This window comes from Ictidomys tridecemlineatus, chromosome 2 (genome assembly GCF_052094955.1).
Source record: "Ictidomys tridecemlineatus isolate mIctTri1 chromosome 2, mIctTri1.hap1, whole genome shotgun sequence".
Lineage (NCBI taxonomy): Eukaryota > Metazoa > Chordata > Mammalia > Rodentia > Sciuridae > Ictidomys > Ictidomys tridecemlineatus.
In genome coordinates, this window is record NC_135478.1 from 155,448,289 (window position 1) to 155,473,057 (window position 24,769).

Below are 24,769 nucleotides of genomic sequence, written 5' to 3' on the forward strand. Positions count from 1 at the left end.
AAATCAAGACTAAGCACTCTAGGAGTGGGGGAGAGAAGAATAGAAGTTCAGTGGATGAGACAAAGGAGAATGAAGGGAAGGGAAGGGAGATGGGAATAGGAAAGAGGGTAGAATGAATCAGATATAACTTTCCTATGTTCATAAATGAATACACCATAAATGAAACTCCACATCATGTACAACCACAAGAATGGGATCCTAATTAGGATAAAAGACTCCTTTAATGTATAATTTGTTGAAATACACTCTGCTGTCATGTATATCTAAAAATAATAATAATAAAATAAAATAAAGAATAAGCAGTTCCTAAATCCTAGGCATGGTGCTCAGTGCTCTACCTGAATACATGCAGCTGAGTCCTCAAGTTAACTGTATCAATCAAGTGCAACCATTCTCCCTAATTTATGACCAGGGAAGCAAAGTCCAGAGATGCTACATCATCCAGGCTTGAGGACCCGAATTTCAAACTGGCACATGTGGATTCAAAGTCTTTGTTATGGTGCCACACTTCTTCTCAGTTCTGGGAAAACCGGTATAAAAGTTACATGAGGAGGATATTTCAGTACTGTTAAGCTAGATTCATTGCAACAATGTGGCTAATACTAAAACACATGAAAATGCTCCAGTATTTGTCAATCTGAGATAAGATTCTGAGCAAGTATTTTTGTAAGCCTAAGTGCTAAGTTACTGCAATCTTGGAAGAACTGTGTGCATGTACGTGTGTCACTTGACCATGTGTTTGTATACTATGAGAAAGGCAAAGAGAGGAGAAAGAGAGGAGGAAGGGGGGGAGGGAGAAAGGAAGAGAAAAAGAGAGATCATAAGGCTTTTAAAAAATTTCCTTGTGTTCACTTTGGATTATAATAACTTGAATAGGTCACCAAGGTACCACAACATAACTGCTGACTCTATACCAAGGGGAGATTTATAAAGCTATATATCTCATCTCTGCCTCCTTTCCAATTTACTCAGTGTGGAAAATGCCATTGGCCTTCCAAAACCTTAACTTATGTTTGGACCCCTTCCATCTTAGAGTCTTATTCTAGTGTTGCTGACTATTAAAATGAATATTTCAGTAGGGCTGGAACAGTCTTATTAGTCCAAGCCAAGCTTTATATGACTTGTGCACTTTAAGAGGTTAATCTACCCAGCCAGCTTGCTTTGTTCAGAAGTATTAAATGGAAAGACTGTAACATTCAAAGAAAGGCAAAGTTCACTGGGTAAGCCCTCAATAGTATAATGGAGCATAAAACCTCCAGAAATTTTTACCATAATATTTTATGAAACATATGCACACACTCATTGGAACAGAATCCACATTAAATGGTTTTGAAGGTCAGCTCAAAGTCACCACATATTCAGTATCTCTGTGAGAAACAGGCACTATTTAAAAAGTGCCTGGATCCAGAAGCTTCCATTCCCTACTTTGAAGTTTATTATCTGTCCATCAGTGTGTTATATAAGAAGGAAAAAGTCACCTACTGTAACAATAGTACTATTTTCAGCCAAAGTCTAAAGTTCAGTAAAATATTCCAAATTTCCCTATCAACACATCCTTGTATTATGAACAAAAGGAATCACAGAGTGTAATTCTAGAAGGAAGTTGCTACTTTAAGTGTGGGCAAAAAATATAAAAATTAAAATAGTTATGTTATTCTCTACTTCAAAATCAATTATATAAAGCTTTGATGTTCACTGTTGTAAAGGAATAAAAGACACTTAATTCCCACATTTAAAAGTAAACTAAACTAAGAATCAGTATGATTAGAGCCAACTATTAGTACTATTCTGATGTTTCTAAAATGGGATTCTAAGGGCAACTATGGTTCTCCTAAGGGGAAGGAAGTAAAGGTCCACTTTACAAGACAAAGGTCAGATTTCTGCAGGCAAATGAGACTTCTATAGTTGACTGTTCCTGAGTTGTCACTGGGGGTGGAGGGACTAAAAGGTCAAGAGAGGTTCCAAATTGTGCTCACAGCTTAAGGGACACCCCTGGGGCCACCTTAATCAATTTAAGGTCATTAGAAATTTTCTTTCTCTGGTTCCAGTTTTCCTCTCTTAAATCTTATTAATATGCATAGGTAAATCAGTACTGATGTTGATTTAAAAGAAATTAAATGTATTTAGTATTATATGCTGATCAAAAGATAGACTTAAAAGAGGTTGTTGGGTGTATTCTAAGACTGAATTCAATGAAATCCAAGTAGAAAACAGAAGTGGTAATCTAGTTCCAACAGCAAAGAATGATTATATAATAACTGTTCTGGTATTTTGCTACGTGATCTATGATACTCCTATGGAGTTGACTTATTTATTTTTTATTTTTTGTCGTACCGGTGATGGAACCCAGAGCCTCACACATACTAGGCAAGTACTCTATCACTGAACTACATCTTCAGCCCCATAGATGCAATGTAATATAAGACAGCATCTCACAAATGTTATTACCTTCAACAGTTTCCCCAATTACCACCTGCCTCATCATGGTAAAATTTAATAGTTTACCTTTTAATAATGACTTATGAATCCCTGAAATACTACAAATGATTTAGTAAAAGTACTGTTTGACAATATTCCAATGCTCTTCTATTGAGCACAAATACATATCTAAATTTTCTCACAACAGAATTGGCAATAACCCAAATGTATTAAATTTCTAAGACTTGGAAGAGTTCTGCCCATTTGTAATTAATGAAGGGTATCTCTAAGTATTTTAGATAGATAGCGTGAGGAAAACATCTGTATTTAATTATTTCATGCTTTTCTTAAATAAGACAATGGGAATTGAATTAGGAATATTTTGAAACCCCTATAGAGATATTAAAGTATTAACGGCGTTCAAGAACTTTATTGCTACAATGCTTGAAAATGTTTAGTTTTACAGATCAACAGCCTCACACTTCATAAATATCAGATTTTCAATATAACAGGAAGAAACTTGAAATACCGGACAAATACAGAAAATATATTATTCAAAAGAGCCAAGGATTTTCACTATTACTATATATCAAATAAACAGGCACAGAAAAGGTCTTGCACATTTGCAAAGATTTCAATAAGAGTGTGTAACATATATCCTGATGAGAATTTCTCTTGAATTTTGCTGTGAACTGAGAATTTCAATGAGAATAAATTAACAGCTTGCTATTCATTCTTCAGAGAGGAAAAACTATAACCTGTTCTCATGGAAACAGAGACAAAGTATGTGTTTTTAGTACTTATCCCTAAGTTTTGAAAAAGATCAGATTTTCTTTCTGGATGCTTACTGGTCCCAAATGCCACTTCTTTTCAAAGACAGTGTCAGCTCTGCAGTCAGTTTTCAATCTCCCAGTGGTAAGAATATATTCAAAGGCTGTGTGCTCAGCAGGACAGAAGTCTTTCTCTGTGAATGTAACTATATCACTCATCAGTAACCTGCCATAAGGGGACTCAGTATTTTCTTTCCTTTTAGTGATTCTCTGGGCTCTTGAATGCCAGTGACTCCCTGAGACCTGGGGCAATATTCACAAAATCTTTGTCCCTAGCTCCTCCACAAGATACTCGTGCAACTAAATGTAAAGGTTGTAGATCAAAGTCCCCACATTCTAAGTCACATGTCCTTTAGGAATCAATTTTCATAAACTATATTCCATGTTTTTGAAATATATAGAGGCTACTCTTCACTTTTTTCCTTTTATCCCAGAGAAGTTTATTTATGAGAAAGGCAATATGATTTGTTGATAATAGTGAGAAATACTGATACAATATGTAAAACGCAGTCATTCATGAGTCTGTGTAGGCTTCCATAAAAGTATTTTACTACACCTCTCAACTCAGAAACACTAAATCCTTTAGGCTACAAAAAAAAAAAAAGGCACAGATTGCTTTGTGACATGTATGACATGTAACCATTCTTTCCCAGTATCTGGAATAATATGAGCTACATTGTGGGTAATACATTTTATTCATGATTGATTTATTTTTTAGATCTTCATTATGCTATAGCTAAATTATATGACAGAAAATTGCTTCAATATATGTTTTTACAATCCACATCCTCTTTAATTACTCAAAACTTCTTGGAGAATGAATATAAATATTTGAAATCATTATTACTCTATAGATTTTATATACAGAAATCTATACTTTTTAAAGTAGTCCTGAATAAAATACAACAGACTAAACTATCCTTTATGAAAACTTTTCAGATAAATTATGGATATAAATTTTTTAAAATGACAACTGCCCTATCTAAAAACTGTATTTGGCAAACATCATAAGATTTAGAACAGAATGTATACAAATGCTATTTTTCTGTATATCTAAATAATGTTTAAATATACTTTTATAGTGTATATCTAAATAATGTTTAAATATACTTTTTATAGTGATAAGAGCACATGACACATTAAGTATACACATCTCAGAAAGCTCACAAAGGAGAAGAAGATGGGAAAACAAACATAGCCCTTAGAGCTACATAGAATTTTACTAAATTCTAAATACAAGCTTTATTATGCCAGACCCCCTATATAAATTTTAGTATAACTATATGGAGATAACTAGGTCCAAATTCTTGTTCTCAATTCTTCAATCTGTGAGACATTAGGCAAGTCACTTACTCAGGAAGGTATCCTTGGCCTTACCTGTTTTCACCATATAAGCAGTTAAAGTTAAAAACATACTTTTTCAGGCAAAATAAAATGTTTATACCCATTTTTGTAGAAAATCATTGAGGCTCAGGAGAAAAATAGTGGAGGCAATTAAAGGGCTTCACTAATGGAAAATAGTTAAATTTTCTGAGGGATCAAATTTCTATTTTCTATTACTCTAGTCTTCATTGTAAATACAAAAATATTTGGCTAACAATCAAAAATGATTGTCTTTTAAATTTAAAAAAAGTTGCCCTGATGAGATAGTGAATAGGTAGGGAAGTATGTGATTCTGTGTGGGGGACTGTTTGTGTTTGCATGTGCACCCAACCATGTTAGCATGTTTGTGTGTACTGGGTGCAGGAGAAGGGAGGTATTTAATACCTATAATTCAAACCCTTTGATTTTCCTCTATAAGTGACCAAATAAAACAACCGGTAAGTTATGGAAGAGCAAGTGGGTTTGTGTTAAGTCAACTTACCAGTTTTTCGAAGGGGAAAATCGTCCTTGGTATCTTGTGCTCCTGGTAATGTGTATTTGTAGGATGGAGATGTTCCACTTAGGGGCGGAGAGCTTTGATCCAATGATGTGTGGTGGGCAGCCCTGCAAAAGACAAAGAAGGTTCACCATTGACGCTGGAGTTTTTACTGCATGTTGGTCAGCAATAATCAGTTGCACATGCTGTACACGCGCCTCAGCTGTGTTTATGTTCCTTTTTCCTAGTGTATACAAACCACAGCTTCATGTAACCACGTTCACTATAGCACTATGTTATAGAGTAACCCAGGATGCCTAAGAATGTCCACTGTGTGTTTGGTCATACAGTCACATAGAAAAGTTCACCTCACTAAAAAGAAGAATTTACCAAATGCCAGAGGTTTTGATAATTTGAGATTACTGTGCATGTTTTCTTAAGTGTCATACTAGTGGGAAAAAAACATCATTGTCTGGATCCCTTTTTATTTATAAATGTAGAACAACCAAGGTATAGACGTATACAAGGAGTTCTTTAAAAATAGATAGCACATTCAAGTACTTGAACATGACTTCTTTAGTGACAAGACAATACACTGTCAAGAGTCTCAGGTCTCTTGAGTTCCAGAGGTGTGGCATGGAGACCACATTCTTCCTCAATATGAAACTAAATTTTAAAAATATTTTTCTTTCCTGGGTGACTACACTGAAAAATATGCAATTGTGCTACTGGAGAGTGCTTCATAGGACTGAAACAAACCACCTCGCTGCTATTTACCTTTATAATTGTTATATACAATGAAAACAATGAACAGGGCATAGCACCATTATCACAATGGTTGTTCTATCAGTACTATTTATTTGAATATTCTTAAGAATTGGTTGTTTTAAGGATATTTCATCTACCTATAACTGGAAAAATGGTATTAAATTCATATTCACAGATTAATGACTTGTGGTTATCTGGAGGTGGACCCTACTGAAGTTCAATTAAATAAGACAGAATTGCTAAATAACATGTGAGAGCCACATTTAATATATTCAAGAGAACAGCCAAAGAATTTGCAGTTAAGAATTATTTGCATGAGGTTGTTTCTAAGTAAAAAATAGCATTATCTTTTCTTAAAACAGGCTTTAATTTTAAGGGACATATAAATTAGTTATAAATTATGAATGCAATTTTGGCTAACAATTGTATTTCTTTTAAAATGCTTTGGGATGTTGATTAAATATCTGAAAACTTCAGTAGTCAGTTTCTCAAGTTAACTGACATGCATGTGATTATAAAAACCATTAAAATGCGTAAAACATTCTGGAATCTGCCTGTTACTTTTTATTCAGGATGCAAAAAAGGGTAGATACCTATAAAATAGACTTATAATAATTGTATAAAACATCTCCTAGGATGCTTGCAATTTCCATATAATAGAGTAATTGAGTATTTACTTCCTATCCTTGATGATGTGAGCAATTAAAAAATATGTTCATTTAAAATCCTATGGTCATTCAGTAAACACATTTATGAGAGAAGTGAAACCATTGTCTATTAATTAATCCAAATGCGATTTGCCTTTCAATCTTTGCTCTGATTACCACATCCTTCATATTTTATAGAAAAAGAATTATATATTACATAATATCTCTTTACTGGACTTGGGAAAATACAATTCCATAAAAACTCAAATACCACAGGGCACCATGTTGTCCGTGTATGTGTCAGAAGCCATACACTGGAAAGAAATGAGGTGTAGTGGGCAGGGGTAAAATACTCACTTACTGAAGACTTAAGATTTATTTATTTAACTACCTCCCTTCTCTTCCTTTCCTTTTCCTTCTTTCTCTTCCTTCCTTATTATTTTTTTTATTGAGTCAAAAATCATCTGGACTTCTAAATATAGCCATCACTTCCATTTCATATCAAGCTAAGCAAAATAAAATAAAAATCACAATCTGACAAATCTTTAGACATGTAGATATCGGATGTACCACTTTAGAACAGAAAGATTAAAAATACAAATTCATTTCTAGGTCCCATTTGTCAAACTGCATTTGTCAGTTATTTGTTCAACAAAGAAAAAAATATATTTTTTTTGTCCTCAAGATGACAAACGCTAATATTTGTTAAGCACTGCTCTTGGTTATGAGTAACTTTATCACCTTATTTCATAGGACCTTCCCAGCAACCCTAGAAGGCAGGTACTATTATTATCCTCTTTTTATGGAGAAGGAAACTGATCCTTAGAGAATTCAAGGAACTTGCCCAGAGCCACACAGCTGAGAAATGGCAGGCCCAGGATTTGCTCCCTGCTCAGCTAAATACAGAACCTGTGCTCTTTACCCCTGAGAATGAAAATAGCCAAACACTGAACATACGTGTACCAGAGCTTGGGATGGCGGCTCACGGAATGATTTTTTCCATTAGTTGGAGTGTCTTTCGTTGCTGATTTACTCAACAGGAATTCTTGAAGCTTCTGCTTTACTTCTGTACTTGCCACTGCCCCTGAAACACACACACACACACACACACACACACACACACGAGAGAGAGAGAGAGAGAGAGAGAGAGAGAGAGAGAGAGAGAGAGAGAGAGAGAGAGAGAGAGAGAAACAGATGTTGATTGTGAATCTTGTCCTCTCATGCGTCTAGAATATTTAACAATGATTAAGAAGTAACATCATTGGTCATAGGATATAAAGTTTTCCTATTAAAATAAGAAACCAGGATCTAAATAGGCTTTAGAAAATGGCACGGCGATACTTTGCAACTTATTAGTTAAAGTGCCAATTTCCAAAAGACCTTCAATGAGTTCTTTAATTGCTTTTGCAGAAAGGGGATTCCTGGAATTAATATTAATGTCTTTTTAAGTTTAAAAAACACTGCTGAGGAACAAAACACTGTGTTTTAAAAATCAAGATTCTTGGGGGACCATATCAGATCCCTTAAATACATTAAAATGATCTTTTCTGGGTTTATAGTTTGAAAAACTTAACATTTTTAAAAACCCCTTTGAGCATTAAACAAATAAATATTGCTGACAATTCAGTTCAAGTCATCAAATTTAAACCTCGCTACGACCTGAGTTTGAACTGACCTAATATGGGGAATTATTTGGATTTGTCTCCCTCTTGTGGACGGAACGTTTTCAAATATGCTGCCTTAAATCTTTCCAAAGTCTGAGTATTCAGAAATTAAATGGAGGCTAGATGTGGCTTGCGGAGCAATGCTTAATTACTTGGCCAGGAGGAAAGAAATAATGAGGCTATGTGGAAGCAACTTTGTTATTAAACAGAATGGTTTATACAAGACTGCTTTAGTATGACATTATGTTTAAGGTCCCAAAGAACAAAAATATCATCTTTCCACTGTTACGTTTACTTCTATGATACCCAGCAGACTGAATAGAGAGCTGATATATGAATGTCAAGCTTTATACTTGAGTCTATAATTTATTATCTTAATTAAACACTGGAAGTTTTGATAATTTTAATTCCACTGTTTATCAGGCTTCTTTACAAATGATGATCAGTTCAAGGTGAGGGAAGAGAGTCCGTCTTTTACCCTGGTGCCTCTTACTTTCTCGTCCTCTATCTTTGCCTCTGAGAGGAGGAAGCTGCTGTTCTCTGCGATGCCTCTCTACTTCCTGTTCTTGCCTCTGCTGCTCCAGTTTCTGCTCCTTTTCTAGGAGTTCTTGTTGCTGTTTTATGGCTAGAAGTTCCTGTTGCAACTTGCGAGAAGAGAAAGACATGAGAGTGTGCAATTTCTTTAAGCTTGGTAGTCAACGTTGACTGGTCAAAAGTGAAATGTTATGAGCTTTTGGAACTTGTGTGTCATTAGTTCATAGTTTTACCCACTCTTTTTGAAAAGCATCAAAATCTGAAGGCAAGCAACTAAATGTCAAGATGGTCTTATTATCACTGACAGATACGGTTTTTAGCTAACTCCATTCCCTGTGTCTCCTTATCAAAGATAATTACCAAATCCACTCATATATTTTAGTTTATGTTGATTAAATATTTAGTTCCCTGACAAACTCCCTTTGTACATACGAAATATACAAACAGGCAAGTGCAGGGACTGCCTAGAAGTCTATTTCACAAAGTCTCTCACATTATTAATAAGTAACCTAAATCTTCAGTTCTTAACCTAAGAAATGATGTGAAAATAATCAAGCTGAATAAAATGGTGAGATATGAGTCAATTGGGGGAAATATACCTGAAATAGAATGAAGGTTGAAAATGTCAAAACCTTACAGAAAATATTCTCAATAGACTAAGGCAATCTGCGTGTCCATAATAGGTTCATCTTCCAAAATAGCAGAAGTCTCTAGACTTTCATATAGCACTTAAAAACGTTTAGATGAGAGACACTGGTTAAGATGAAATCACTTCCATGAAACTATAGTCTAATGCACTATTGTTTGGCTTTCTGAGTTCCATGAATTCACTTCTAAATAATGAATAACATGAATATGAAATATTCCTAATAGTTATCTCAAGATATCAGCTTCCTTTCAGGCTGAGAAATTTATATCTACGAAGAATAGTAAATGTGCCCACTGAGGAATTACTAGACTCTCTGAATTCTACTTAGCCTCCAACATTACTAGTATGAGACCTGACAAGTTACTAAACTACTCAGAGCCTCAGTTCCTCATAAGTGAGATAGAGAACAGTCTTCCTCATATTTCATATTCATAATGCATACAAATTTAGTTTTTTGGTTTGAACCATATTAGTTTTCATTATTACTTTTTGTAACTTTTGACACTAATGAAAGTATATTTTTATATTAGATTAGTACCTAAACCTCTGAATTTTATACTGAAAAGTTATAGAACAAAAACAAAAAACCTCTATGAAATGGCATCAGGGTCACTCAGGAATAACAGGAAAGCAAGTGTGCAGGTCAACCATCATACCCTTGTCACTAGCAAAGAACAAGGTTAGAAGCAGTTCTGGTTACTCTTCATATTAAAATGTTTCATTGTGGCTTTAAAAAATTCACTCTGATTACACTGTTTCAATGTTACTTCTACATAGATATTAGGATTGGTCACATTGATTCAGTGCTTCATCCAAAGCCTCAGTGCATCTAAACTTCAATCTTTCTTAGGAGTCTAGAAAAGCACACAGTCTCATTACCATAGCTACTATTCACTACAAAGATTGCATGAAAGAGGTTTAAAAAATAGAAAGAAATAAAGACTTCACCCATCTATTTCCAGATGTTCTGACCCCTGAGCAAGGCAGGGTGATTTAGGAGCTGTGGGGGTAGACAAGGCAAGACTATAGTTCTTGGAACAACTAATTTCTGGCTGTGTAGCTTTGGAAAATTACATGATTTACCTCTACCTCAGCTTACTAGGTGGAAAAATGGGATAAGAGAAACCAAACTCAACAGATGTTGATTATTAAAGAAGCAAGAGAGTTAAAAAGGTGCATATTTAAAGCTCATGGACTGTACCTTCCTCGTGTAAGTAAAATCTTAATGAGAATTAAAACTATTAACTTTTAGCCTTACCCATAAAAAGAAACAAAATGAAATAAAAAGTTAAAAAGTAAATAACTTCCTAATCTTAAAAGGAAATTTTAAATATGTCTTTAGCTTCTGAGAAAAATAATGCATTAATTTGGAAATCACTTTAAAAGCCAAATTTTCCTTTTGGCTTTCTCATAATCCTTATTCTCTTAAGAGCTCTTTTCCAACATTTTCCAGATGTCAATAAACCTATACTGTATCATTTTGTTTATGCCACAGAATCAATTATCTACTTTCTACTATTAGTTTTTGAGTAAAGTTAAATAATAAGCTATTTTCAAAAAATTATACTAATCTTCTGACTACAAAAGGCACCAAATAAAAATGAAAAGTAGAAACTTAAAGACAAGCAACTAATATGCTAATGACTTATTGGCATTACCCTGTATTCAGGGAAACATGACTCATAGAGAAGTAAATGAACTACACAGTTCCTTCACCAACTAGGTGGAGAGTACAAATCTTCCTCATGCATCACTTCTAACCTAACACATCTGGGAGGACTAAGGAAAGAGATCAAGGCGTCAATGTTCCCATTATTATTTCAAAGTCAAATCAAAACAATACTTTGGCATTCATTCAAAAATAAGTTCATAAACAGAATAAAGTTTACTCATATTTTAAAATGCAGCCCTGAACTACAGATTCCATAAGGGACCCAAAAGTAAATTCTTACTCTTACTTTTAAAGTATCTTCTATATCAATAATATGAAAGAGTTCTTTTGGGAATGTTCATTAGTAAAAGAAAAAGTTATATTTTGTATCAGATATTTGAGTCTTTCTTAAAATGAAGATAGATAATATAGACCTCCAGGCTAAGGAAGGTATACCCTAAGGAAACACAGGGAAGGAGATAGTATTCGATCTTCCCAGCCACTGGAATATTAACTTGGTAAAATTATATTTGCAAAGATTAGTTACCTATACCAACCTCACATCGGTGGTACCTGATATGCAAGCAAAAGATTAAGTTCCTAGAATACAGACTGACAAAATATAACACAGAATTCATTATATTAATAAATTAATATATGTTGAAGTCATCTTTGAAGGACTTAGATATAAAAATAAAATTTTATCATAAATATATGCTATTTTATATTATTGTCATAGTAAGTTCAAGTCAAATATTTACTTCATCAAATTTAAAGATCCTTGCTTTTAAAAGTCTTTGTCAAATAGTTGAAAAATATGAATAAAGTATTTCTATCTGAAGATACAAAAAAAATGAATACATGGTTATATTATAGCAATAATAATCTGATAATAGGCCATTGTGAAAATAATTCTGGGATAGGATATGGATATATTTCTTTTGGGATAATCTAAACAACCCAAATCATAAAATGTCAACTCTCCTCAAAATTCAATAAGTTTTTATCTACAATCCTACATAAACATTAAAATATTTTCACCAGTTTGTCCATATAAAACACCCTTGAGGGGCTTGGATATAATGGCATGGTGGCAGAGAGACTGCCTAGCATGTCACATGAAAAGCTCTCATTTCAAGCCCCAGTACTAAAAAAAAAAGTCCTCTCGGTTCATATAAGGTGACTAATTTATCCTTTCTGGTAAACTGTTTATGCAGATTCTATATAAATATAAAATGGGTCTTTCCAGGTTCATGGTTCTTGATGGTAAGATGGGACAAATGAACATATTGGAGAGAATCTAAATGAGAGGGGCAAGTTGGGAAATTACTACTCCTTAGGAGTGATCCTCTTAAGCCAAAGGATAAGAGTGGTAGAAATCTCTCTATTAAGCAAAGCAGGTTTTCAGCAGGTACTTACCCAAGGTTTTTACTAATACAACACAAATTACCTTCAAGCCATATATCCATGTCTTAATCACAGGGAAACTTCCCCCTCCTTTCTCCCATGGGTACTTCTCATGCCCATGTATGTCATGGTGCAGATGCCCGGACTAAGATCAGAGACAAAAGAAACATTTGCTACCTTGATGTGTTCCTGAAGCTGGGCCTGATGTTGCCGGGTCAAGTTCTCATGCTGTTTCTGAAACTCTGCTATCAGGAGTTGCTTCTGGATTTGTTGCTGCTGCTGGATAAGAAGTAACTCCTGCTGCAGTTGCTTTTCACGGACAACAGGGTCCACCACAGGCATCATCATCCTGAGGTCTGTCCTTAAGTCTAAAGGCGAAATGGGCTCCAGACCCACTGGAACCTCTGACTTCACATCCACTAGAAAACGAGGGGAAAAAAAGGGAAGGGGGGATTAATACAATAATTTGGAAACAAGCAAAAAATAAGATACTATACTATATCCCGTATAACAAGTCTTAGGTCAATGATTCTAGTCATTTCTTTATAATCACAATAGAAAGGCTTTTGTATGTCAGTTTTTATAAATGGACCATGTGCTAACTTTCATTCAGTATTTTGTACTCTGCCCTGAATCTTCTGTACTTCTCTTGTTGTTCAACAAGATGAGTTCACTGGTATCAAAGTCGTTCATAAAATTTCTCAACTAGACCACTTAAAAAATATTAAGTCAACTTGGGACCAAAAAATAAGACAACATTAAGAGAAAGATGTCATATATCAAGAAAGAAATTCTACAACAAATCAATATGGGCATTTATGAACTTTTCTAAAATTAGAGTCAGAAAGACATTCGACCATAAAAAAGTAAAACTTGTAATATATTTACAGGGATATCGGGCCTAGCAAAAAAAAAAAAAAAAAAAGAATACAGATCTATAAGACAAATGTGGGAGAGCTTGTTTGGAGGTTCTAGCAGGGGAGCGCAGCTACTCGTATACCCTTGACCGAAGACCAGTCCTCCTCTATCGGGGAAGGTTGTCCTCTTCGGGAAAAAAAAAAAAAAAGACAAATGTGGGAAATGTCAATTAACCATAAAAATGATGCAAATGGGTGGCCAAAGCCAAACACCACAGAGTGAAAGTGGTCAGGTTTCTAAGTGCCAGTCTTTAAGCAGTAATCATCTGTATCTCCATAACCTCATTTCTGAAATAAACAAAGCAGAAGTATAAGGAAACTGAAAGTTATAATTAATTAAACCACCCACCAAAGGAAGAAAGATCTGCTGATCTAAGGATAACTATAAAAGATAATATTTAAATTGACGAAAATCAAATGAGATAATGCATGTAAAGTGCTCAGTACAACTTCTAATAGATAAGAATGTTGCTTCCTAACAGTAAAGCAAGAACGCTCACTCACTGGGTGATGTCCAGAGGCATTAGCTGTTTATGCCTAGTGTCCATTCTGATTGGTCATGAAATATTTTGAGTATGATTCTATCCCACAGGAATCAGGAGAGATTTATAATTAAATGAGACAAATTAAAGACAGTAGGGATTTTGGAATGGAAACTGGATGTTATGTCTCTTTTGAAAGAAGTGAACTACTATTCGGATCCAACCAATTATTCACAGGGAAAATATTCAAACCCAATATACACATTAAGATAACCAAATTTTTAATTGAAAGTTTTTTTCAAAAAAGTAAGCATTCTGGGAGCTTAACAAAATCCTTCTATAATCCAACTCTAATATGAAGGCTGCTAGTTTTCAATTTCTGCTCTAAACTCTAAATATCTATTCTCATTTTTCCATGTGCAACCCTGAAGATGTTATTGACTTCTCTAGGTATCAGTACCTTAAAATGAGATATCTACAATAATAGTAACAATCAGGTTGTTAAAAGGATCAAGTTAGATCACTCATTCATAAAACTTATAGCTTATAGGACATTTCTCAATAAAAATTTTGGTTTTGCTTTTTAAAATTATATTAAAATGGCAATATCTTACATATTATAATAAATCAATATAAGAAAAAATAGGAAAAAATGGTATTATTTCTATTAAATATTAGAAAATGAATATACTAACACTTCTAGAAAAAGAAAAGCACACAGTGTAGCAAGTGAAAAATTACCTTCACTAGTAAAGAAATTAGAATTATAAATAAAAATATTGCATAAATATTCAATTATCATATACGATTCATGTATATGTATACATCTGTGTGCATATAACACACCATTGTACAGTGCAAGCCTGTGACCAAATCATTTATTGCAAATGGTGCTGCCAATTGATATAAAAGTTCTGCAAAATCAATTTGATGATATGTGTCAAGAGTTATCAAATATTTCTGCCATTTGATTCAGATTTCCCACCTCTTGAAATATATCTTACAGAAATAATACTAACCGAGAAAAAAAGACAAGTTCAATGACCTATTGTTTACTGCAATATTATTTTTATCAAATATTGAAATCCCCAACTACAAGAAAATGTAAAAGTAAAATATGTTATATCCATTTGGTTAAATATATATATATATATAGACACAATCACTAAAAATATAATGTTTATAAGAACATTAAAAATGCTGTTATATCATGAAGTAAAAAAAGAATAATGAACATACATTTATACTACAAGTAAATAAAATTAAATTAGCCAATATACTAAATATGTATTACTTATCCCCTTAAAGTCCCTGGATTTTATTCTATATGATGGGGTTCAGTAGTTTTTAAAAGACAAAAATTCCAGCCCTCACTAATTATATATTTTATTTAGGTTCTTAATCATATTGGTCTGTGAATTCTAATAGCAAAGACTGGTGATACAGGGAATAGGGTATGGTTGTAATTTGAATGGAAATATGAGTGATTCTTCTCCTTTTTCTTCTTTTCTCTATTTTTCAAAATTGCAACTAATATTCTGAGTATTCTTATAAGTATCTAAATTTGATTTTCAGATTCCGCACTGGGAACTGCAAAGTTAATATTCCATATGGATTTAAGAGCTATTTTCAATGAGTTAAGAAAGCCTAACAGAAATCCTGTCTGTAGATGTTATGGTTTCAAATACTAAAGCTGTAAATGTCCTTGCATGTCGTTTGAATTGTATGTGCATGTGCATGTAAATGAGTACCAATCTTGGGTGTTAATATTGGCTATTTTTCAGAATCGCATGTACTGATCAGAGGTTTTCACTGATGGTACTTTTTGTGACACTTTAATAAAAATGAGAAAATGATTCATTAATAAACCCTAGTTTGATAGACAATGTCTTCTAAAACATGATATTTATGAAAGGAAAGAAATTAATTGTGACAAGTCTGAAAGCAAATGAGGATGATGGCCTATGAGATCTCTTAGTTGTAATGCCCAATGTCGAACTTTCAGTCAGTTCTATGGTAACATGAGATTTTGAGCATTAACTTAAAAAGCTGGCTTAATTTCAACCCAAAGCAATGACTGTTAATTATATATTTGATTTTACATTAAAAAAGCCAAACTATGGCCTTCAGTTTTTACATGAAAATCCCAGTAAACAAAGGTCAGATTTTAACTCAATAAAGACAAAATGTAAAAATCCAAAAGACCCTGTAGTCTCTCCTTACTGGCATTCCTATTATCCATAAAGTACAAAGATCAACCCCTTAAATTTATTTTTCGGCAAAAAAAAAAAAGATAAGAAAAAAAAATCCCACAACTCTCTGAAACAGTTATTGTAAACCTCAAAGGGTAATTTGACTTCTTAACCTGCTATCCCAACACAAATGATTGTGTCTAACTGCTTGCCTTTGTTCAGAGACTAATCACTAAATTGTGAAAAATCACCCTCAACTTACAAAAACTGCTCTTGATTATAAATAATTGCCCAAGACTGAGAGAAAGCGGCAGGCAAGATCCCAGTCTTTCATCCAATTTATTCAGCAGCAATCCACATTCCATTTGTCTAGACTAAATATAGCAACGTTTATACAAGAAATCAATAGTGCCTGCAGAGAGGAGAGCAAAGGCATGAATATTTCATCAAACCCAGAGAGAAATGGCAATCAGCAAACTGATGGTTCTGGGTAGGTCATCTTTGGCCTGCTGGATTAGTTCCTGTTACTTGGACAATAGCTCATCTCTGCCTAATCATAATCATATCATAGTCATTCTTTCTATTTTTAGCATTAATTGCATTGTGGGTGACAAAGGCTCATCAGATTCCAAAAGGGACGTTATATTTTTCTTACATCTTTTGTGACAGGCTAGTGAGCCTCCCCAGGAGCAATAATAGTAACAACGCTAAAGCTGAATTTCAACAAGTTGTAGTCCATTTCTTATCAGAGAATGTGAAAAAGTGGGCATTGTCTAGAGCTGCTCTGTTATCATAAATAGGAATAATCAATTACAAGGAAAAATTAACCACCAGTTTTGACAGTGAGTAAATGGAATTGTCTCTGTTCACAATGTACCTTGTTTGGAAATATTAAAATTCCTCAGAAATTACTCAGAACAGGTGGTCAAGGATACATACTTTAGAAGGAAGGTGATAGGGAAAAAATAGTAATACTAATATTGGCTATAAATGACTCAGATTCTTTTAAACAGATCTCAGTACCTCATGACACATTTGAGAAAGAACCATGACGGAGCTTTACATGGACACCCCCTGTTTGAGATTACAAATATATGCAAACATATGTGATTTTATATTATTCTACTTCTTATATACCAAATGCCCAGTCAGAACATTTCCACATGTATATTCTCTAGTCTGAATTACCATTTTATAAAATCCTGTTCATTCTTTCTTCACAGCTTACTTCTTTGGCTATGACTCCTTTATCTGTGGAATATTTACCTACTGATGTAATTATCTAGAAACAGTTTTTCATGAACCTATAAATGAAAAAGTTCCCACTTGAAAAACAAAAGAAAATCTGAGATCATACAGATGTTTAGAATAATTATGTTTATTTAAGCAACATACATATATGTTGTTTAAATTACTGTGAGAAATATGAGTTATTTTTTCAATTCCAGAGCTGTTATAAAGTTAATTCGGAGTGCTAAGAATAATACAGTAGGCTTCACTTTAGATGCTCTTATTCTTAACAAAGGTAAGCAGAGAGAATTTTCACATGTTCAAAAACAAGACTTGGGTTGCTATTTCATCGGCTGCTTTGAAAACAAGGAGCCCCCATTTTGAGAATGTTTTAGGTCCCAGGGATGGGACCATTTTAAGAATACACTCTTTTGTCCATGTACAACCACACTAAGGCTGAAGGCAGATCGTGGTGCCATCAAAGCAGCGGTGTTCAAAATACAGGTTTTCACACAAAAAATTGTCTCAGTCACACCACCAATTTGTGCATCAATTAGTTAATTTTTCCACTCAGAACTGCCACAAAAAAAAAAAAAAATGGAACCATGTTCAACAATCTCATGGCTACTTGATTACCCTTAGCACTCTGAATTAACTTTTTAACAGCCCTGGAATTGAGAAACCATCTCAGTTAATATTCATAATTGCAGAGGCAGCAACTCAGGATACAGTATCCCTGCTGAGCTAATTCACACTTATGTTCTTTACACCAAAAAATGGTTGTCCACAACCACTGACAAATGGACACAGGCACTAAAACTTCTAGATCTGGGGAGAAAGAGAGGCTGCTCTGATCATGTATTCTGCTTTCTCTCTTCTTCCTTTCATGCATAGAAAGCTGGGAAAATTGGGGCCCGATGGCTTTGTTCACTGGGAGAGGCAACCTGTTGTCGTGTGTTCTGCTTTAACGTTGTTCACATAGAGTTAATATCACTAGTTTGGGGTCTGGAAAAGATTGTAGAATAGCTGCCTCAGAATACATGCAGTCAGGGCTTCCTCTCAGTATGGTGATGTACCTGCCAAATTCTACAGGAAATTCCTTACCTAAAACCTCAGTAGGAATAGCTGAATTCTATCATTAACTTTTTCATATTTCTATTTTGTTGATGATTTTAAACTTGGCCATGGTGGGCTAGTCCTATTCTAACACATCAGCATGAATCCTGTGATACTGTGTAATCTTAGAAACTCAGATCTAAGATAATGAGATGTGTAATGATACTAGTTTATCAGAGAGATAATCTTCTCTCTATGGTGTGGAGACTTTTCCTCTTGCTTCTGTACTTTTTGGCCAATCCCAAATTAGTAAGGACTAATTTATTATAGAGACACCCAATATCAATTAGGAGGTTATTTGGCTTAAAGACACATGTGCAATTGTACTGGTCATTCATCAGCTAACTCAAGTACAGTTTTCAGTATGAGCCTTCTTGAACAGATATTGAAGTCCTTGAGGCCTGGGTGGAAGAAGATCCATCAGTAGCACATTTTATTTCTATTTCCTAACCATACCACTTCATGTGTGAAATGTCAACTTCACCTGGAAGAAGCTTCAATAGTGCTGTGTGGTGTAGTTTCCATGTTCCTGAGAAACTAGGATTCTAACATTCTAGCCATTATGTTAACCACCTGATAAATGTCCCCAAAGGATTCACACTAGTTTATATTTCCTTCAGATCATTAATTTGGCCATCCTGAGATACGATAAAGAGACTGAGCTACCTCCGAGAGCAAGTTCGGGACCTATGAACTTTTATCCAGAGCAAAAAAAAAAAAAAAAGAAAAACAGGCTCTTTCTTGATGACAGAGGGCTCAGAATCCACCAAAGGAAGCCTATCACTGGTACTCAATACTACTACTTTCTAGCAGGCTGCCAGTTGTGAAAAGGTCATAGTCAATTTCAGGCTAAGATACTCATTCAATGTCACTCACCTGAAAGGAGGCCTGTGAGCTACCACCCAGAAAAACCCCTGTCACTTCACTCACACTGGATGTCACCATCTTCCTCTTCTAGGTTAGCATCACAAAATACCCCTTCCCCAGAAGCTACTCCTCCCCTGTGCAGAGAGCTCTGGCAAAGGAACCTTAGGGACTCTAGTTGCCTTATGTCTGCAAGCAGGGTGGAATGGCTTGTGCCTGCAAAGCTTTTATTTATAAACAAGTCTGTTTTTCAATTTCTTTCTCCTAATCTGTGCTATGTGTTTTAGTTTGGGTTTCCTAAAACACTGCTTGATCAACAAATTCGTCACCACCTCTCTAGTTTACCCCTCTCTACCACTTTCAGAAGCTAAACCTTGGTCTCTAACACACAGTATTCCTTCAGGCCCTGTAGCACTGTTCGGTGCCCATGACATCCTCCCTTATTCATTTAACGCTTTTTTTTTTTTAACTGTATGCTATTACTCTCTTAAATATAATAGAAATAAAAATGAAGAGTTTGAGGTACTCCCTTCTTGTCAAAGGTCACAATAAAGTACATAAATATTGTAATGGGCAGAATGGGATAGGCTGATTCAGTTCTGTGGGTAGAAGAAAGTCATGAGAGGCACACTATAATCAGAGGCACAAATAATATACTATCTTGTTCATTATAGGACGTTTTTTTAAAAATAAAAGTCACTGCTTATTCCAGGTGGTGTGAGAAAAAACTTCACAGGAAAATTATGCTTGCCTGACTCCTCCTATGCCATTCAAAAGAGAAGAATGAAACTCAGGGCACACAGCAGTATGCACGAAGAAAAAGAAATGGGCAACTGCACATGGCTTGGTGACTGGACCCCATTAAGCACAGGTGGCTTAAAAGGTCAGAAAGAGGCAGGAGACAGTTATTTCACAAAGCAGGCAGTGTGGCCAATGCCAGAGCCACCAGCATCAGCATCACTGTAAAGACAAGGCATTCAACCTGCAGTGGCCTCGAGTTTATTCCCTTCCACAATCTGACCTACCTAGTTTTGTCAGCACTAATTGACATCAGCTGTTTTTAAAGAGAAGCAAGTGTGAAAAAATGGCTTATGCAGTGGGAGTGGAACACATGGAATGAGAGAGGCTAGAGGAAAAGAGTCTCTTCTCACCCTTTCTCCTTTCTCTGCCAGATTAATGAATTAAAACAGTGGAAGTAGGGAAACAGAAAGGGAGATAAACAGGAGAGAGGTTTTCAGGCAGAATTCATAGGCTTTGCTAAGTTGAATAGCCTATGTCTTTTCTTGAGTCCTTGAAAATTGCTTTAAACCACACCTTGATATTTCCCTTGTCTGCTACCACAACCTACCCCTTGCCTTCTAACACTGATTTGGTTTAAACAAATACAATTCTGAAATTTTATTTATATTTTTATCCTTTAGATTCTGTTGGTTTTATCATAGAATAAGCTGACTGAGGACAGAGCTTATGGATGCCCTTTTGCATTTTGTTTGTATGATTCTTTGCCTTAATAGCTCCACTGCAGCATCAGTTCTTCAATATTACGCTATGTAAAGAAAATACAGGAGACTGTTAGGGCTGTATCTAAAATAACACTGAAGTCATTGTTTTTATTGCATCATGAGGTCGACACTCAGTCCCTGATCCAGCAAACATTTGTAAAGCCCTATGACATGCCAAAACAGTTTTTTTAGTCAAGACAAGGAAACATCACCTCTGCCTTCAAGAAACTTACACTCTGATGCTGGAGATCGACCCATAAGCCATGTAGAAACTGATGCAGTAGGGACAATCAGGCTGGTACTGTCCTCTGGAAGCCCTTTGGGCCCTCTTTACTTTCTCTCTAGGCCTCTCTATGGGAATCTCTTTCACTCCAGGGCTTTGTTTTCTTCTTTTATGGTAACTATTCCATCTCTGATCTAAATGCCAATTCCACACAGAGGAAAATAATGCCTACCCATTCATGCTGATTGCCTCAGTAGGGTTGCCAGGTATAGGCCATCTTCTGAATTATATAAATGATAATGCCTCAGTCATGAATGAATACCCATGTAATCTTATTAGAAAATTAAATCAAAATTGGCAAAAATGTAAAGTGAGAATTTTATTTTTCAAATCTCCACTTTGAAAGGTGAATTAAATAAATGCATATAAAAGGTAAAGTCTCTCAAATTTATTTAACCAAAATTCTTTGACATTTTACTTAAAATAACTACCAGTGATTTTTTGAAACATGCTAAATAATTTTTTACTGAAAGTTCTTTGTTAGAAATGTGTAGTCTTGGAAGGCATATATATTTTTCTAGAAAATTAAATTATAAACTTGAATCTATGTAACAAAAATGGGAAATAGGAAAAAAGTAATACAGCCTTGTTTGATAATAATGCTGCACAAATTTCACTTTAGTAATGCAGATATTCCCAAGTTGGTTTTCTGCTATTAATATTTATGATAGCATCATCATGGAAAAAGAAAAATTGCTAAATTATCAAACATTAAAAGGATAATTTTTATAAGAATTTAAATTGGTTAGTACAGAAACACAATTCTCCCTCAAAGTGATTTTGTTCAAATCATAAATGTCTTCAGTTACTTAAAGTGTACTAATACATGTTATAAATGAAAAGAAAATAAATGCAAAAAGCAATCTGGGCTTTGATTTACTATTCCCTTATTTCCCAGGAGTATGAACAGGAAACAAAATAACCACAAATGACTAAAATATCAGTAGGCCTTGAAATATCAACTTAAGTTAAAGCAAACTAACTTTTTAATCAAAGCCTATATTATTTTGATTTACTTAATTCAAACTCCCTCTCAGCAAATATGCTTTTGAATTAAGCAGTCATAACAAACCATAACACAAACATGAATTGCCAACTAATTTGTAATACATACTTAGTTCTGAAGTATTGCAATGTTTGCTAGTTCTTTACTATTTGAGAACTGGGTGAAGGCTTCATTGAGCTCCTTGCACTATGGCAACAAAATCAAGCCAATTTATGTAACTTTTAGAGTAAAAGGAGCTAAGAACCTAATCCATATTATTTTGTAATTTGAGATAAAAATGTAATCTGATATTAAGGTACCTGAAAAAGATATCTTGAATAGATGAGAAATTTTAACATTTTAAAACAGAAAATGCTGGTATTAATCTATAAGACTCATTTGTTCATTCATGTATAACTCTTCATCCAAGATCTAGAGTAAATTCATTACTAAAGAACTACAATGAAGATACACAAACTGTCCTCTTCCCTATTTTTTCTACAACATATATTTTCAAACAGATTGTTGACAAGTACTATTTGCAAATGGTTAACAAAACTTCCTCCTATGAAAACATATCAGAAGCAGAGGATTTCCTTGTAACTCCTGAACCTAGTATGTTATGTGGCATATAATATAATTTTAATAAATATTGGTTGAATACATGATCACAGCACATACTCTAATAGCACTTATTCAGCAAAGTTTTTTTCAGAGTGTATTTGTACTCTTATATCAGAAACCCATATTTGTAGAAGCATGTAACCATGTGCAATTTTGACAAAAGGAGGGAAAAAAAGAGTTTTATTGGTGCTTGTGTGCTGTTAACAAGAAACTATTACTTGAACCAGTACAAAATTATTAATATTTTTGAAAGCTTTAATGCTTAATATATTTAAGATACCAATATTCATTAAATGTGGAGGAGAAATAGAAGAAAAAGAGTAGAAATGCTGTGCATGAGAATTCCCTTCTTTTCCTCTTTGATCCAGAATGTCTTTTCCTTTTCTCCCCTTTACTCTTTCAATCCTTCCGAATGGGAATAGGACTTTGATTAAACCATTCTATTTTTACTCCCAAACTCTGTGGCTTCCTAATGTTTAGGAAATCTTTATTACAGAAACAAATTAAAAAGTCATTGAGACCTACTGAAGCTTTCGAATATAGGATAGCATTGGCTTTCAAAAAGCAAAAGTATTTCTTTAAATAGCTGGATACTATCTTCAAAAAAATCTTGTGAGTAGTACCAACATATAAAGCATGAATGCAACTGTTTTGGAGAACAGGAGAAGGAACCAGTGTCCCATCCACTCACGGCCTTCCCTGTGCCTTCCCTCTGGGAATTCAAGTTCCCCTGAACTCAGTTTGAAAATCACTATTCCGGGCTGGGGTTGTGGCTCAGTGGTAGAGCACTTGCCTGGTATGTGTGAGGCACTGGGTTTGATCCTCAGCACCACATAATAAATAAATAAATCTGTCAAAAAATAAAATATATATTTTTTACAGGGGAAAAATCACATACTGCTCTTTCATAGAACAATGTACTCTTATTTTAGAAGAATTAGAATTGTAGATATCTGAAAATTTTGAATTGAAAATAATAAATGTACATGCAATTTAGAAAAAAAGTAAGGATTAAAACAAAAAAATTTCTAATATTGCATAATTTCAAAACTCACCAAACCAAATGGACTGGCAGCTATATTTATGTTATTGCCACATGGTGGCACCACTTTTGCTTGTAAATAGAAGTACCTACTATCGTTTGTCAGCAAGCACTTCAAATATGTGAATTTTAAAATATGTGAGTTTTCAGGACTCAAGCATTCTAATAAAATGTGACTTTCCTATAATGGTTCCACATGAGTCTTTCCAAACATGGGTTAGAACAAAGTTTATCAACAAAATGTTGATTGTTCTGTTTTTATTATTTAAATTATGAAGCCAACACTAATATACTTGTAATGTATCAAACACTGTTCAGAACAGAGTTAATTCATTTGTTCTTTTTTATAGCATTTTGAGGAGGTACTATTGGGTAACCTGTTGAGTATACACTAGTATGCTTCTCATTTACAGATAAGGAGCCACAGAGGACCTTGGCAAGGTCACAGATATAAGGTAGAGCAACAGAAATAGAACACACATTACCCAGACCCAGAATCCAAGATCTCAACCACTCCATTCTAATTCTTCTTCAGTAATACAAAATAGGCAGTCTATTTTATTTATGCACTTCAGACTATGCCTTGGTATAAATGAGACCAAAATGTTTTTGTTAAAATAATATTACATATTTTTTATTTTTAGAGGTAAAGAAAAGCACTTACTTGTAATTGCCAATATATTCCATAGAGAGATGTATAACTTAATACATTTCTGCATATTTTGACACATTTGTATATTTTCAGGTGAGCCTAAAGCAGTTTTCTTAACACATGTGTTTCAAGGCTCTTTTTAAGAAACAGTTCTGTATTTAATTCCAAATTTAGGATTTCACCCTTTCTTTTAGTTACATAAAATTCTGTTGTGTCTAGACAATTTCCTTTTATTCCTCCCCACCCCCGTTAAATTCACCATGGCCTTACTCTCCAATCTGTGGATCTACAGACTCAGATGAAGACTGCCTAATAATGAAGTCATCTTTGGTACTTGATTAACTAAATCCCATTGGATTTTTTTCAGAGGTAGAGATACTGAATCATAATTAACTGTAAACAGTGTTAATGAGGTCTCAGTGTATTGTTCATAAATTTTTAGACTACTTTTGTA

General features: G+C 34.3%; 1 protein-coding gene across 29 annotated transcripts in view; it reads right to left on the reverse strand.

Moving 5' to 3' along the window:
* The window catches only part of Hdac9 (histone deacetylase 9), an 860,512-nt gene that overhangs the window by 384,405 nt on the left and 451,338 nt on the right, over positions 1–24,769 (reverse strand). For 13 of the 29 annotated variants that reach the window (XM_078040000.1, XM_078040014.1, XM_078040001.1 and 10 more), the window contains 4 exons: positions 12,604–12,845; positions 8,664–8,829; positions 7,479–7,605; positions 5,113–5,234 (listed from right to left, as the gene is read on the reverse strand). In XM_078040000.1, the coding sequence (XP_077896126.1) occupies positions 5,113–5,234; positions 7,479–7,605; positions 8,664–8,829; positions 12,604–12,845 (657 nt within the window). The remainder of the gene's footprint in view (positions 1–5,112; positions 5,235–7,478; positions 7,606–8,663; positions 8,830–12,603; positions 12,846–24,769) is intronic. The other 16 variants (XM_078040005.1, XM_078040023.1, XM_078040019.1 and 13 more) reach the window with 6 other exon arrangements.